Below are 14,860 nucleotides of genomic sequence, written 5' to 3'. Positions count from 1 at the left end.
AAGTGTATCCAGGTGGACTGTACCTTGTTTTTTTTTCGAGCACAGACTGGGCTTACATTTGGTGGTAAATGTTAATGGAAATATCCTGAAAACTGGCACAAATTTTTTTTTAAACTTATATTTTACGCCATTACCATTACCCACCAAAAAAACAAAACAAAAACACACAACTATACAATAAATCCTCCCACTCCTGACAGTTGCAGTGACTCTACATATTTGTTCTTTGTGCCCATAGTGCAGGCAAGCAATAGTATGCATTTTGTTTTTTTTTTTTGGTCCGACCTAGAAACCACTGACACTAAGGCTCCATCTGCATATTGCGTAGGGGGATGTGTGAATTTAAGAAATAAAGACCAAGGCAAATGGCTGCATTAAATAATGCAACTTTAGGATACTGTCACAATCACAGTTCTTAAACAATAAGATCATATACAAAACAGAATTACATAAGTTATTTAACAAAAAAACAAAACAAAAACACATTAGTAGTGAGTAAAACCAAAAAACAACACACTAGCAGAAAGCTAATAATTCACTAGGAAAGCAGCATACAATATACAGACGGTACCCAAGAGCTGCAGCACTATGTATGCAACTCCTTTGATGAAGTTCATACACTGCTAAAATTGTCACCACCAACAAAGACAGAAGTCATTTTCTTTTCAGTGGCACTTTAACCAGCTGAGTCAACCGCACCAAGGAATGACAAAATAAAAACAACCTACAATTCACTATATAGCTTTCCAGGGATCGACAGTTCCTAGCGTAGAATAGATTATTTCTATTGTACACTAGAAAAAAAATCTGCCACAAAGTAAAATATCCATCTGAAGCCTCCACACTCCCAGTGCTGCTCCCTGGCAGTACTGTCACTAGGAATAAGGCTCAATAGATTAAATTTTGAACCCCAAATATAGCATGCAGCCCAGGAGTCATAAAAAAGGCAGCTTCCATTTGAACTCACAAACATTTTACTTCATAAGAGCTCTGTTATAGGTTACAGTCAATCTTCCGTTTGTCATCCTCATGAAGATCACTGAAGTCTAATGGTTTAATGGCGTCTTCTGGTTTAATGGCGTCAGCTGGCTTCATGGCGTCAGCTGGCTTCATGGCGTCAGCTGGCTTCATGGCGTCAGCTGGCTTCATGGCGTCAGCTGGCTTCATGGCGTCAGCTGGCTTCATGGCGTCAGCTGGCTTCATGGCGTCAGCTGGCTTCATGGCGTCAGCTGGCTTCATGGCGTCAGCTGGCTTCATGGCGTCAGCTGGCTTCATGGCTTCTTCTTTGTGGCGATTATCACAGTGTGTTTGATGTTTTTTGAAACCCCTTGGATGGTCAGTCTGAAAACTGCATCTGTGACATTTATACAAGCCTTTAGTGTGAGATGTAAGATGGTTCTTCAAGTGTGTCTCCATTACAAATGTTTTTCCACAGGTTTTGCATATAAATGGACTTGGCATATTATGTCTGGTGATCAGATGGTGTAGAATGGGCCCCCTTTTCAAAGGCCGGCAATGACATAACAAGCAATGAAACCTACCCTTTACACGTTTAACATGTTTCAATATTTCTTCATCTTTATCATCTGATGCATCAATGGTGTCATGAACAGTTAGAGAAATGTCTTTGGTGTTTATAGTTTCAAGTCTATCCTTAGACCATGGTGTAGCTTTGTACTCTGAAAAATGCAAAACTCCAGGCAAGCGTGCAGGAATATTTATTTTTGTAGAGGTATCTGCAATGTCCTTCTGATCACCAGATGTGCCCTCATCAGGAATTTCATCATCTTCTGAAAAGGGTGATGACCCTTTCACTACAGAAGTAGTAGCCTCATCCGAGTCTTTTAACTGAGTGGGAGTTGTATTGCCCTCCAAGTATTTAGGCATATCTTTAGAAGGAAAATAAGCATCTTCCTCATCAGAAAACTCCATAATACCCTTTGATATTGCTAGAGTGTTCTCTTCTTCCGAAAACTCCATAATGTCCTTTGACAAACCTGATGTTCCTTCTTCAGAAAATTCCATTACATGTTTTGATACATTTGTGCTTTCCTCCCCATCTGAGAACTCCATTATATTTTTTGTTGCATTTGCAGTTTCTTCTTCATCTGAGAAGTCCATGGCATTCTTAGGTATTGTAGTGGTTTCTTCCTCCTCCTCTTCCGAAAATTCCATTATGTCTTTTGAAGGAGCTGGAGCATCCTCCTCTTCATCTTCAGTAAAGTCCATTTCTTTTCCTGCAGCAGATGCATTTTCTTCCTCCTCAGAAGAATTTTCATGATCCTTTGACGGAGCTGGAGCAGCTTCATCTTCAGACATGTTATCTGTAGGCTTTTCTTCAGGTGGCATCTCATCCTCAGAAATGTCCTCAATCCCCCTTGACTGGTCAGGTACAGGCTCATCTTCTGAAGAGGACTCAGCCTCCTTTGCCTGAGGTGCAGTTTCCTCATCTTCTGAAAAATGTGGTATGCCACCTGGTAAAGTGGGTCCATCGTCATCATCTGAAAATTCTGGTATGTCCTTTGATGGAGATGATGCTGCATCATTATCTGAAAATTCAATCCCAACTTTAGCCATCACAGAGCTTGGTTTTCTTTCATTACTGCTATTATTGCTGGATTCAGACTCTGGTAAATCAAGCTCACTACAAGACTCCTTGTCTTTAGTCTCTGCAGAGATCTCACTAACCTTCTCTATGCTGCTGCTTTTAAAATCACTGTCAGAATTATCTGGGTAATCCCTATTTAGTGCTTTCTCTGGCCAAGAGGTAAGTGTATCATTCTCTTCATTCTTTACAGCTTCGTTTGTCTTGCTTTGATCTTGCTCATCCACATATTTATCATCTTCACTTTCCAAACTTTCTGAATCATTCTTCTCCGAGTCTATTTCTGAAGCTGGTTCTGACTTAGGCTCAACAATGGGCTTTGCTTCATTGCTCCATTTTTCTGCCACTGTATGCTGATTTAATATATGATAATACACATTGGCAAACATCTTGTTTGTGAAAAAGCAACGATGGCAATGGAACAATCGTGCACTTTTCTGGTAAAACACTAGTTTTCCTAAGCCACCAGTATTAATTTCCTCACAGAACTCTGGGTGAATGGTTCCCATATGAATTTGTGTACTTTTGTAGTCACTTCCATGAAAACTGCAACGAGTACAGTCCAACTGATTTTCTAGGACCTCCATTATTATTTGTCACCAGCAATATCTAGTCTTGTAAATATCTGTAAGCATCTGAAAAAAAACAGAAAAAAGAAATTTAAAACCTTTGGTTTTAATTTAAGGTTACATTTGTGCATTTATAATAGCTTGATTTCACTGACAAGTGAAGAACAAGTTCACTTTTTAGAACTCTGTATTCCCTTCCCTCATATTTTCCAATAAAAATACAGACCACAGATTAAAAAGAACCAACCCCCTTCTGCTGCAGCCTGGGCAGTGTATGTCTTGTCTGGCATCCTGTAAACTAGTTGCCATGGGAGAGATTTACTAAAAGTGGACTACTCAAAATCTGGTAAAGCTGTACATCAGGGGTCTCCAAACAAAGGTCCAGTTTAAAGCTCCTTCAGACTTTACGGGGGCCAGACTATGGGTATCAGGAATATAAAAAGGTCCTGACATCAGTAGGGGAAAAAAAAAAATGCCCCGTTTTTGGTGTCAGTGGGAATTGTGCCCCATCATTGGTGACATTGGGAGGAATTGTGCCCCATCATTAATGTCATTGGGCCCCATTGTTATTCTCATTGGGAGAATTTGTGACCCACCATTAGTGTCATTGGAAGGAATAGTCTCCCATCATTTGTGTCATTAGCAGGAATTTTCCCCCTTCATTGGTGTCAGTGGTAGGAATTATGCCCCATTGTTGGTATCAGTGGGGCTCAATGAAAGCAAAGGGCCACATTTGGCCCTGCCAAAGTTGTGCATGGTAGCCAATTAGCTTCTAACTTCAGCTTGTTCAATTAAGATTTGGTAATAAACCTGGAAGCGAATTGGTTTTTATGCACACTTGCACCAGATTTTACACTCTCCGGTTTTAGTAAATAACCCCCCCCCCATGTGTCAGCTTGGCTATAGAGAATAACCCCCAACTCTGCATTTAGATTGGTACATTTACCTGAACAAAAAATGGCCACTACCCTAGTCTATAACTGGCCTTCACAGCAAGGAGCAGATGGAAGGGCGACACTTGTCAAACAACAAAAGAGAAAAATTCCCAGCTCAGCTTGCCAGCCAGCAGACAAACCGAATTAACCTAACAGTATGCGTTAAACACAGGGGTTTAGTTAGCACACATTTGCAAACACATGCCAATTTTAAGAGCCCCCATTGTAGACGCACAATTTATTTAATGGACCAAGGGCAGATGGACCCAAGGGAGCCCACCTCTCCTTAAAAGGTACAGGAGCACACTGGACACCCAGCATATAGCACAATGGCAGCATTTACCTGAAACAACCATCATTACGGCCTGCTTACCACCCACTGCACAAGTTTGTTTTAAAAGTGAATGGTACCATACATGTGCAGGTAATTGATAAACAGCTCCATTCCAGGCATTTATGGAGATACCACTTTAAGTCGGCCTGCCACTGGTACTCACAAAAAGAACAACCACTGCTGCTCAGAACAGCCTCCCCCCCACCCCTTTAGCATAAAGACTACCTTGCTGTTTTCAAGCATTTCGAAAACTGTTCACTTGGGCTTCCCGATTTCTATAGTAGAGAATATAGGAGATTAAACAAACCCACTGCAGATTTTATTGCAGATTAACTGCCGCACAAAAAATCAAAAGAAAAAAAAAAAAAACATGTATTCATCACAATTCCCCTAAAAACATACCTGCAGATTGTTTAGTAAACGATTTAAACTGGTATTAAACCCCAAAACAAAAAATTATTAAAATTGCAGCTCATCAATTATTAGATGTGCTAGCTGCATTAGTTTTCTTTTTTCCTTTATTTTCACTTGATGATTCAGCCACTAAGTGTTATTGTCAACTTGCTTTACTAGGCTAATCTGTTCAGACAAAGTAGCAGTTAAGAGGTTGAGAAACCATTTAACATTGACAAAAGGTACTTACACAATGGTCAGCTTTTATTCATTCATGTAAAACTTTTTTGTAAAAAGAAAAAAAAAAAACTTTTTACTGTACATGCTTATGATGTGTTAGCTGGAGTTCAGCTAACAATTTCTTAGTCAAGTCCATCTAGATTTGTTGGTCAAAGGGCCAGTTCACATGAGAATGCAGTGCGGGAACGACATGTTCCATGCGCATTTCCTGCACCACGTTCAAAATGCACTGCCTTTATGATCTGCTGCACATGCCGATACATTAACGGCACTCCAACTGCAAATCACAAACACGGTGCATGTGCAGGCATCAGACTGCATGGTACCGAAGTACCACGTGATTTGGTGCAGTGTGTTTTTCAATAGTGCATGCACTGCTTTCTGTGTGTTCTGGTGTGATTTGCAGCCTATTCAAATTATTGGGCTGGCTAATCGCATAGCAGCAGAATACGCAGGAAGACGGACCGACCAAAACACTATCCTCTTCAAAGGCTGATAACGCTTCCTCTTAGTGGAAGATTTTGTGTTCCACTTTTCATGCTTCAGTAGCTTGCATCACTTCTCTGCTCATAAAATATCACTTCCGCCTGGCAGTACTAGGGTTGTTGGTTCAAATCCCACCCACAGCATCACCTTCCTGGAGTTTTCATGTTCTCCTTGTGCCTGTGTGGGTTTCCTCCCACACTCCAAAGACATGCTGGTAGGTGAATTGGCTCCTGTCTAAATTGGCCTGTGTATGTATGAAAGTTAGGGACCTTAGATTGTATGCCCCTTGAGGATTAGGGACTGATGTGAATGTACAATATATATATACAGCGCTGTGTAAATGGATGGTGCTTTAGAAGTACCTGAAATCAACCCTCTTTCCATTATTGCCAAGCATACCTAACCTCCCCGTGCTTCAAAGTGTGTTGGCAGGTTCAGTGAGATACACCCCTACTTTACTCAAGTGGAGTTTGAGGATGGAGGACAGCAGTTGTGCTCTACCCCTTACAACCACAAACTGATCATGCTGCCCTCTCTCTCCACCCTGCCAGTAATGATCTGCTCCCACTGACATTTTCTGCTCCTTAAGCTCTCTTTTCCACATTCTACAAGTGGCTATCCTTGGCATTCTGTCACCAACATCTTAATTTAAAATCACTTCCTTCCAGTCACTCCCTTCCCATGCCTTTATTATACATGCCATTGCTATTCCACATCCCCCCACGATAAGAAACCAATCCACCATCAGCTCCTATAATACCCCATCAGCAATCCTGTAGACTACACATATTTACCATCAGTTAATATACAATGGTAACATACGCCAACTTTCCAACCTTCAGGTCTTGGTTCCCTGCCATGAAGAATCCACGCATACTGTTTAATAATGAAACTGAATATGTGTATATGAACAAGAGAGTCCACACAAATTTCAAACTAATGAACTCTTCCAAAAGTATGGTTGCACCAATACAGATATCGGTGCCCATACTAAGCATTTGCATGAGTTTCGATACTCGTGCAAATGCTCAGATACCTGCCTGAAAACAGATACCTTAAAAAAAAAAAAAGCCGGCAATTACCGATTTTAAAGAACAGGGCGCCACATTCTTAACCACTTCCCGACCACCCTATAGCAGAAATACTGCTACAGGGCAGCTTGGGTGCGCAAAATCACATATATACATACACACGTGATTTTGCATTTCCGGGTAGGGGGGCACGAGCCCTACACATGCCGCCGTGAATCACCGGGTCCTGGCCGGTGATTACTCGCTGGCGCCCAGTGATTTCCGAGTATCTCTGACGGAAAGAACTGTTTTGTTTAATAACAACAGTTCTCCCTGTAAGCTCAGGCACACTGCTTTGGATGACAGTGCACAGCTATCCAAAGTCGTGTGCTTACAGTGAAACACACTGACACCGCCCCCTAGTAAGACACTCCCAGCACACAGTTAACCCCTTCTTGCCCAGTGCCATTAGTACAGTGTCAGTGCTTTTTTTTTTTTCTAGCACTGAACACTGTATTGGTGTCACTGGGGATGTCAGTAACACCAAGTCAGTTCCCCCCCAGTGTCAGAATGTCTGCCGCAGTCCTGCTATAAGTCGCTGATCGCCACTATTACTAGTAAAAATAATTTTAAAAACATCCCAAATATATACCGCCATTTGTAAACGCTATAACTTTCACGTAAACCAATTTACACGTACTGGGATTTGTTTTTTTTAGCAAAGACATGTAGCAAAATGCATTCTGGTGTAAATGTATGATGCAATTTGATTAAAAATTTTTTTTACTGGACATACGTTTAATAGCAAAAAGTCAAAAATATTGTTTTTTGTCTGAAAATTGTCACTTTTTTTTTTTTTTAATAGTGCAAAAAATAAAAACTGCACTGTAGGAAAAAAAGGACGCAGATTTAATTTTGGATACAGCGTTGCATGACTGTGTAATTGTCAGCTAAAGTAACGCAGCAAAAATGGTCTGGTCAGGAACGCGGGGGGGGGGATAAATCCTCAGGAGGGCATGTGGTTTACGGGGGGGGGGGGGGGGGAAGAGGGGGGCTTGGTGTACCCCTGCTGACAGCTGAAATGTAAACAAAAGAATTGGTCCTAACAATTGGAGCTGTCAAAAACAAAACAAAAAAAAAACAACAACCTGACTGTTTATCAAGAACATTGCTCAGCAGCTAAAAACAGAAAGATAAAGGAACATTTTGTATCTGTTTATTCATCTACAGATCAAAAGGGATGAAATTCTATCTGCAGATGTCAGTCAAAAGCACCCTGTCAAGTAAAAGGTTTGCGTTTATAAATTAAATGTTCCTTGGATTAACCCCTTATTAACTGGGAAGTTATGCTAATCTGCCCTAATTAACTCCTTATTCTCCTCCATTTAATTATTATTTTCCTGCAGATTTTTGTTAATTTCCATTTTATAAATTAAGAATTAAAATGTATTTGTTGATATTTTTACACATTTTACATTGAAAAAAGCGCAAAATTGAAAAAACAATTTCAATGCTTTACTAGAATCATAATTTTAGTGTCATTTTTTGTGTGAAAGTTATAGGGGGGAGGGTCCCTTCCGCTGCTCGTAAAAACAATTCAGCAGCTAATTGACCACTGGGATTGTTTTTACATGAAAGCCGACCACCAGCTGAAAAAAAAATTACACCAGGATGTTGCCTATACATTGCTGGTCCATGTTGGGCAGATATATATATATATATATATATATATATATATATATATATATATACACAGGGGCAGACTGACAACTCATGGGGCCCCCAGGCAATAGTGGATCATGGGGCCCCTGTGTCCTTGTCCAAACTCAAAAAAGCCTATGAAAAAGGTACCAGGGGCATCTCATGGGGCCCCCTACTGACCCCAGGCCCTCGGGCAGAGCCCGAGTTTCCAAATGGTCAGTCCGCCCGTGTGTGTAATATATATATATATATATATATATATATATATATATATATATATATATATATATATAAATAAACCAGCAGAGAACATAGGTATAAGATGAACCGTTTCTGTGGACCAATATGACTGCAATTCATTCTTTTTTGTCCATATTGAGGGTTAGGCCCAAAAGAGTTTTAAATTCAGAGACCATGATAGATTTCCATACAAATTGTCTGGCAAGAGCTGAATTTAGGTGGGCAGCCATGTATTGTTGTGTGTATAAATTGCCTTGGCACACAATCAATTGATACAAATCTTCCATGAAAAACAGTGGAGGGGCTAAACGCTAGTGCTGGCAGTGAATGGGGCTGATCCTGCTAACACTGCGTTTTTGGGGACACTATACAAGGGAGGCATTAGTATAGTTCTATTCGTGGTCAATATATTGATCCGTACAAACACTATACTAGTAATGGGGGTGATCAGTGACCTATAGCATGAGTGCAATAGTGTACGGGTAATTACCGTCAGCTGACCCTATCTGATGTCGCTATTGGCAGTAAAAGAGTGATCAGTGAAAAATTCTAAATGCTGACACTGTACTAATGGCACTGGTTGGGTGACGGGATGATTAAAGGGTTAATAGGGGTGGTCTAAGGATTAAATGTGGTAATGGGAGTGTAAAATGTAGTGCTTTTACATGGTGCTGTGTTCTTTCTTCTCTCCCTGGACCGACAGTGGCAGCGGGGGGTGCAGATGCGTTCACACCCCAAAACAGGAAGCGACCCAAGATTACATCGCTTTGCCAAGAGCCGCTGCTCACCCGCAAAATGCGGGTAAGCAGTTGGCAAGTAGTTAAAATTTTTTTAAAATTCTCAATGTTTTTTTTTTTTCACATTTTTGTATTTTTTTTACTTCAGCCCTGCCTATCCATGCCACCCCATCAGTGCGTCCTATCCAGGCCGCCCCATCAGTGCTGACTATCAGTGCAGCCTCATCAGCGCACATCAGTGAAGAACAATCACCTGTTTGCAAAATTCTATAATAGAAACTAAGTCAAACTTTTTTCTTTAATTTTTTTTTTTTTTTTTTTAGTGCAATAAAAACCCCCAGTGGTGATTAAATACCACCAAAACAAAGCTTTTTGTGTGAAAAAAAAAATTATATAAATTTCATATGGGTACAGTGTTACATGATTGCAATTGTCAAAGCATGAGAGTTGAAAGGTGAAAATTGGCATGGGCACGAAGGGGTAAAAGTGCCTGGTAGGCAAGTGGTTGGGGGGGGGGAATGCAACTCTACTGGGCATTATTACCCCAACTGTTTGTCTAAATTTAGCCAATTAAGACTCGACTTCTATTTTAATACAATTTTCTAGAACATGAAAAATGTGCAGCAGAAACACAATGCCTGCACACTTGTGTTCACCAGGAGCACAGAGAAGCCCTGATCCCCGGTCACTGTAGTAGTAAGAAGTAGTAGAGGAATAGTGCGGAAACCCTCAGAGGAGGACACAGCTCTACCCTGCACACTTCTGTTCACAAGGAGCAGAGAAGCCATGATCCCCGGTCACTGTAGTAGAGGAATAGTGCGGACACAGCTCTACCCTGCACACTTGTGTTCACCAGGAGCACAGAGTTCTACCCTGCACACTTGTGTTCACCAGGAGCACATAGAAGTCCTCATCCCCGGTCACTGTAGTAGTAAGAAGTAGTATAGGAATAGTGCGGACACAGCTCTACCCTGCACACTTGTGTTCACCAGGAGCACAGAGAAGCCCTGATCCCCGGTCACTGTAGTAGTAAGAAGTAGTAGAGGAATAGTGCGGAAACCCTCAGAGGAGGACACAGCTCTACCCTGCACACTTGTGTTCACCAGGAGCACAGAAAAGCCCTGATCCCCGGTCACTGTAGTATAGGAATAGTGCGGACACAGCTCTACCCTGCACACTTGTGTTCACCAGGAGCACAGAGAAGCCCTGATCCCCGGTCACTAGTAGTAAGAAGTAGTAGAGGAATAGTGCGGAAACCCTCAGAGGAGGACACAGCTCTACCCTGCACACTTCTGTTCACAAGGAGCAGAGAAGCCATGATCCCCGGTCACTGTAGTAGAGGAATAGTGCGGACACAGCTCTACCCTGCACACTTGTGTTCACCAGGAGCACAGAGCTCTACCCTGCACACTTGTGTTCACCAGGAGCACAGAGCTCTACCCTGCACACTTGTGTTCACCAGGAGCACAGAGCTCTACCCTGCACACTTGTGTTCACCAGGAGCACAGAGAAGTCCTCATCCCCGGTCACTGTAGTAGTAAGAAGTAGTAGAGGAATAGTGCGGACACAGCTCTACCCTGCACACTTGTATTCACCAGGAGCACAGAGAAGTCCTCATCCCCGGTCACTGTAGTAGAGGAATAGTGCGGACACAGCTCTACCCTGCACACTTGTGTTCACCAGGAGCACAGAGAAGCCCTGATCCCCGGTCACTGTAGTAGTAAGAAGTAGTAGAGGAATAGTGCGGACACAGCTCTACCCTGCACACTTGTATTCACCAGGAGCACAGAGAAGCCCTGATCCCCGGTCACTGTAGTAGTAAGAAGTAGTAGAGGAATAGTGCGGACACAGCTCTACCCTGCACACTTGTATTCACCAGGAGCACAGAGAAGTCCTCATCCCCGGTCACTGTAGTAGAGGAATAGTGCGGACACAGCTCTACCCTGCACACTTGTGTTCACCAGGAGCACAGAGAAGCCCTGATCCCCGGTCACTGTAGTAGAGGAATAGTGCGGACACAGCTCTACCCTGCACACTTGTATTCACCAGGAGCACAGAGAAGCCCTGATCCCCGGTCACTGTAGTAGAGGAATAGTGCGGACACAGCTCTACCCTGCACACTTGTATTCACCAGGAGCACAGAGAAGCCCTGATCCCCGGTCACTGTAGTAGAGGAATAGTGCGGACACAGCTCTACCCTGCACACTTGTATTCACCAGGAGCACAGAGAAGTCCTCATCCCCGGTCACTGTAGTAGAGGAATAGTGCGGACACAGCTCTACCCTGCACACTTGTGTTCACCAGGAGCACAGAGAAGCCCTGATCCCCGGTCACTGTAGTAGTAAGAAGTAGTAGAGGAATAGTGCGGACACAGCTCTACCCTGCACACTTGTATTCACCAGGAGCACAGAGAAGCCCTGATCCCCGGTCACTGTAGTAGTAAGAAGTAGTAGAGGAATAGTGCGGACACAGCTCTACCCTGCACACTTGTATTCACCAGGAGCACAGAGAAGTCCTCATCCCCGGTCACTGTAGTAGAGGAATAGTGCGGACACAGCTCTACCCTGCACACTTGTGTTCACCAGGAGCACAGAGAAGCCCTGATCCCCGGTCACTGTAGTAGAGGAATAGTGCGGACACAGCTCTACCCTGCACACTTGTATTCACCAGGAGCACAGAGAAGCCCTGATCCCCGGTCACTGTAGTAGAGGAATAGTGCGGACACAGCTCTACCCTGCACACTTGTATTCACCAGGAGCACAGAGAAGTCCTCATCCCCGGTCACTGTAGTAGAGGAATAGTGCGGACACAGCTCTACCCTGCACACTTGTGTTCACCAGGAGCACAGAGAAGCCCTGATCCCCGGTCACTGTAGTAGTTAGAAGTAGTAGAGGAATAGTGCGGACACCTTCAGAGGAGGACACAGCTCTGCCCTGCACACTGAGCACGTTAACAGCGCCAACTTGGACCAGGCCACGCCCACCAAAGCCTGCTCACCGCGCTGTGTGCTTTTGTTTTCCTTTCCGCACCATATAACTGTGCCCTCCGCACTACCCCAAAGGGCCGACTTCTCCAGCAGCACCCACACAATGCTCAGCTAGGCAGTGGCCGCTCAAGAACGGCGCACACTCGTAGAGCTGCTCCCGACCGCGCAGTGATAATAAGCATCCCGCTACACTGCAGTCACATGACCCGACACGGCGCACACCTAGCACCCCACAATCGTATACACACACCTCGCTCCCTGCAGGCTTCACTCACAACAGTGCCCTACGAGACATGTTACCGCGCTCACCTGCACACTTCACCAAGCGCCACCCCTCGGCCTTACATCACTATGCAGGCGACGAGACGCGAGACAAATCAAAAGCAAGCATTTACGTCATCACGCTGGCTCAGGCATTCGTCGTGTGCGTTTTGTACGCAGGCGGACCTTGTAGTAAGAAAGTTTATTCGCGGTTTAGTTACTCCGTTTGAAGGAAAGTTTGTGGTACAATAAAAAGCTGCTTTCTGCACGCTACACTACCATTTTGTATGTGTAGGAATGGTTTAGCCAAGTTTGTATTCATTGAGAAGAAAGGTTAACCACTTACAGACCCGGCTTTTTACTGCTCCCTTTTGTTTAGGCTGCTCTGTCTTCCGGTTTTGCCTTAAAAAAAAAGCGGGAGAAAAACGCATGACTGTGTATACCTTCCTTCACATTGATCTGTTGAGCGTTAGGTGCGTTTTACAAAGTGCTGCATTTTTGATTCGGTAAAAAAAAATGGAAAACGCAACAAAAATACACCCACGCTGCATTTTTGGTGTGTTTTTTGAGTTACACGTCATGTTAAAAATGCACCTCAAATGCGGCAAAAACACGTATGAATTTTTGCTGCAGATCAGTGTGAAGGTAGCCTTACATATTGAAATAGTTTTTTTTTGGTGGAAAATTACTTTATATATATATAAAATTATTTTAGTTTTATGAAAGAATACACCATCACCATACAGCGTAAGTACATAAACAGAATTAATCCGTATGTCCCCAGGGGTACCGTATTTTCCAGCGTATAAGACGACCCCCTACTTTTCCTGTTAAAATATAGGGTTTGGGCTATACTCGCTGTATAAGACTACCCCTCTTCCAATGCACACCAGTGGGAAGAATCATGCCCCATCATTGGTGTCAGTGGGAGGAATAGTGCCCCATCATTGGTGTCAGTGGGAGGAATAGTGCCCCATCATTGGTGTCAGTGGGAGGAATAGTGCCCCATCATTGGTGTCAGTGGGGGGAATAGTGCCCCATCATTGGTGTCAGTGGGAGGAATAGTGCCCCATCATTGGTGTCAGTGGGAGGAATAGTGCCCCATCATTGGTGTCAGTGGGAGGAATAGTGCCCCATCATTGGTGTCAGTGGGAGGAATAGTGCCCCATCATTGGTGTCAGTGGGAGGAATAGTGCCCCATCATTGGTGTCAGTGGGGGGAATAGTGCCCCATCATTGGTGTCAGTGGGGGGAATAGTGCCCCATCATTGGTGTCAGTGGGGGGAATAGTGCCCCATCATTGGTGTCAGTGGGAGGAATAGTGCCCCATCATTGGTGTCAGTGGGAGGAATAGTGCCCCATCATTGGTGTCAGTGGGAGGAATAGTGCCCCATCATTGGTGTCAGTGGGAGGAATAGTGCCCCATCATTGGTGTCAGTGGGAGGAATAGTGCCCCATCATTGGTGTCAGTGGGAGGAATAGTGCCCCATCATTGGTGTCAGTGGGAGGAATAGTGCCCCATCATTGGTGTCAGTGGGAGGAATAGTGCCCCATCATTGGTGTCAGTGGGAGGAATAGTGCCCCATCATTGGTGTCAGTGGGAGGAATAGTGCCCCATCATTGGTGTCAGTGGGAGGAATAGTGCCCCATCATTGGTGTCAGTGGGAGGAATAGTGCCCCATCATTGGTGTCAGTGGGAGGAATAGTGCCCCATCATTGGTGTCAGTGGGAGGAATAGTGCCCCATCATTGGTGTCAGTGGGAGGAATAGTGCCCCATCATTGGTGTCAGTGGGAGGAATAGTGCCCCATCATTGGTGTCAGTGGGAAGAATCGTGCCCCATCATTGGTGTCAGTGGGAGGAATAGTGCCCCATCATTGGTGTCAGTGGGAGGAATAGTGCCCCATCATTGGTGTCAGTGGGAAGAATCGTGCCCCATCATTGGTGTCAGTGGGAGGAATAGTGCCCCATCATTGGTGTCAGTGGGAGGAATAGTGCCCCATCATTGGTGTCAGTGGGAGGAATAGTGTCCCATCATTGGTATCAGTGGGAGGAATAGTGTCCCATCATTGGTGTCAGTGGGAGGAATCATGCCCCATCATTGGTGTCAGAGCGAGGAATCGTGCCCCATCATTGGTGTCAGAGTGAAGAATCGTGCCCCATCATTGGTGTCAGTGGGAGGAATAGCACCCCATCATTGGTGTCAGTGGGAAGAATCGTGCCCCATCATTGGTGTCAGTGGGAGGAATAGTACCCCGTCAGTGGGGAGAGGAATAGTGCCCCATCGTTGGTGTCAGTGGGAGGAATAGTACCCCGTCAGTGGGAGGAATAGTGCCCCATCGTTGGTGTCAGTGGGGGGAGGAAT

At 44.2% G+C, this 14,860-nt stretch overlaps 1 protein-coding gene across 2 annotated transcripts; it reads right to left on the bottom strand.

Annotated features, from left to right (window-relative positions):
* Nucleotides 1-370: 370 nt before the first annotated feature.
* Nucleotides 371-12,605, bottom strand: LOC149459336 (uncharacterized). Of its 2 annotated transcripts, none has more exons than XM_089681225.1 (2): nt 12,546-12,605; nt 371-3,240 (listed from the first exon to the last, which is right to left on the bottom strand). In XM_089681225.1, exon 2 carries the CDS (start codon nt 3,190-3,192, stop codon nt 994-996), a length of 2,199 nt encoding a protein of 732 aa, XP_089537351.1. In that variant the 5' UTR covers nt 3,193-3,240; nt 12,546-12,605; the 3' UTR covers nt 371-993. The 2 variants fall into 2 exon arrangements, with proteins under 2 accessions (XP_089537351.1, XP_089537352.1); XM_089681226.1 differs by having other exon boundaries at nt 12,487-12,573.
* Between the last annotated feature and the right edge of the window lie 2,255 nt (nt 12,606-14,860).

This window comes from Staurois parvus, unplaced genomic scaffold (genome assembly GCF_062004578.1).
Source record: "Staurois parvus isolate SC_StPar_1 unplaced genomic scaffold, SC_StPar_1.0 ptg000262l, whole genome shotgun sequence".
NCBI lineage: Eukaryota > Metazoa > Chordata > Amphibia > Anura > Ranidae > Staurois > Staurois parvus.
Note: the sequence above shows the minus strand (reverse complement) of the source record. Positions and strands in the feature narration are given on the sequence as shown.

Coding starts and splice junctions, on each gene's coding strand:
- LOC149459336 (XM_089681225.1), bottom strand. CDS start 3,192: ATGGAGGTCCTAGAAAATCAGTTGGACTGTACTCGTTGCAGTTTTCAT.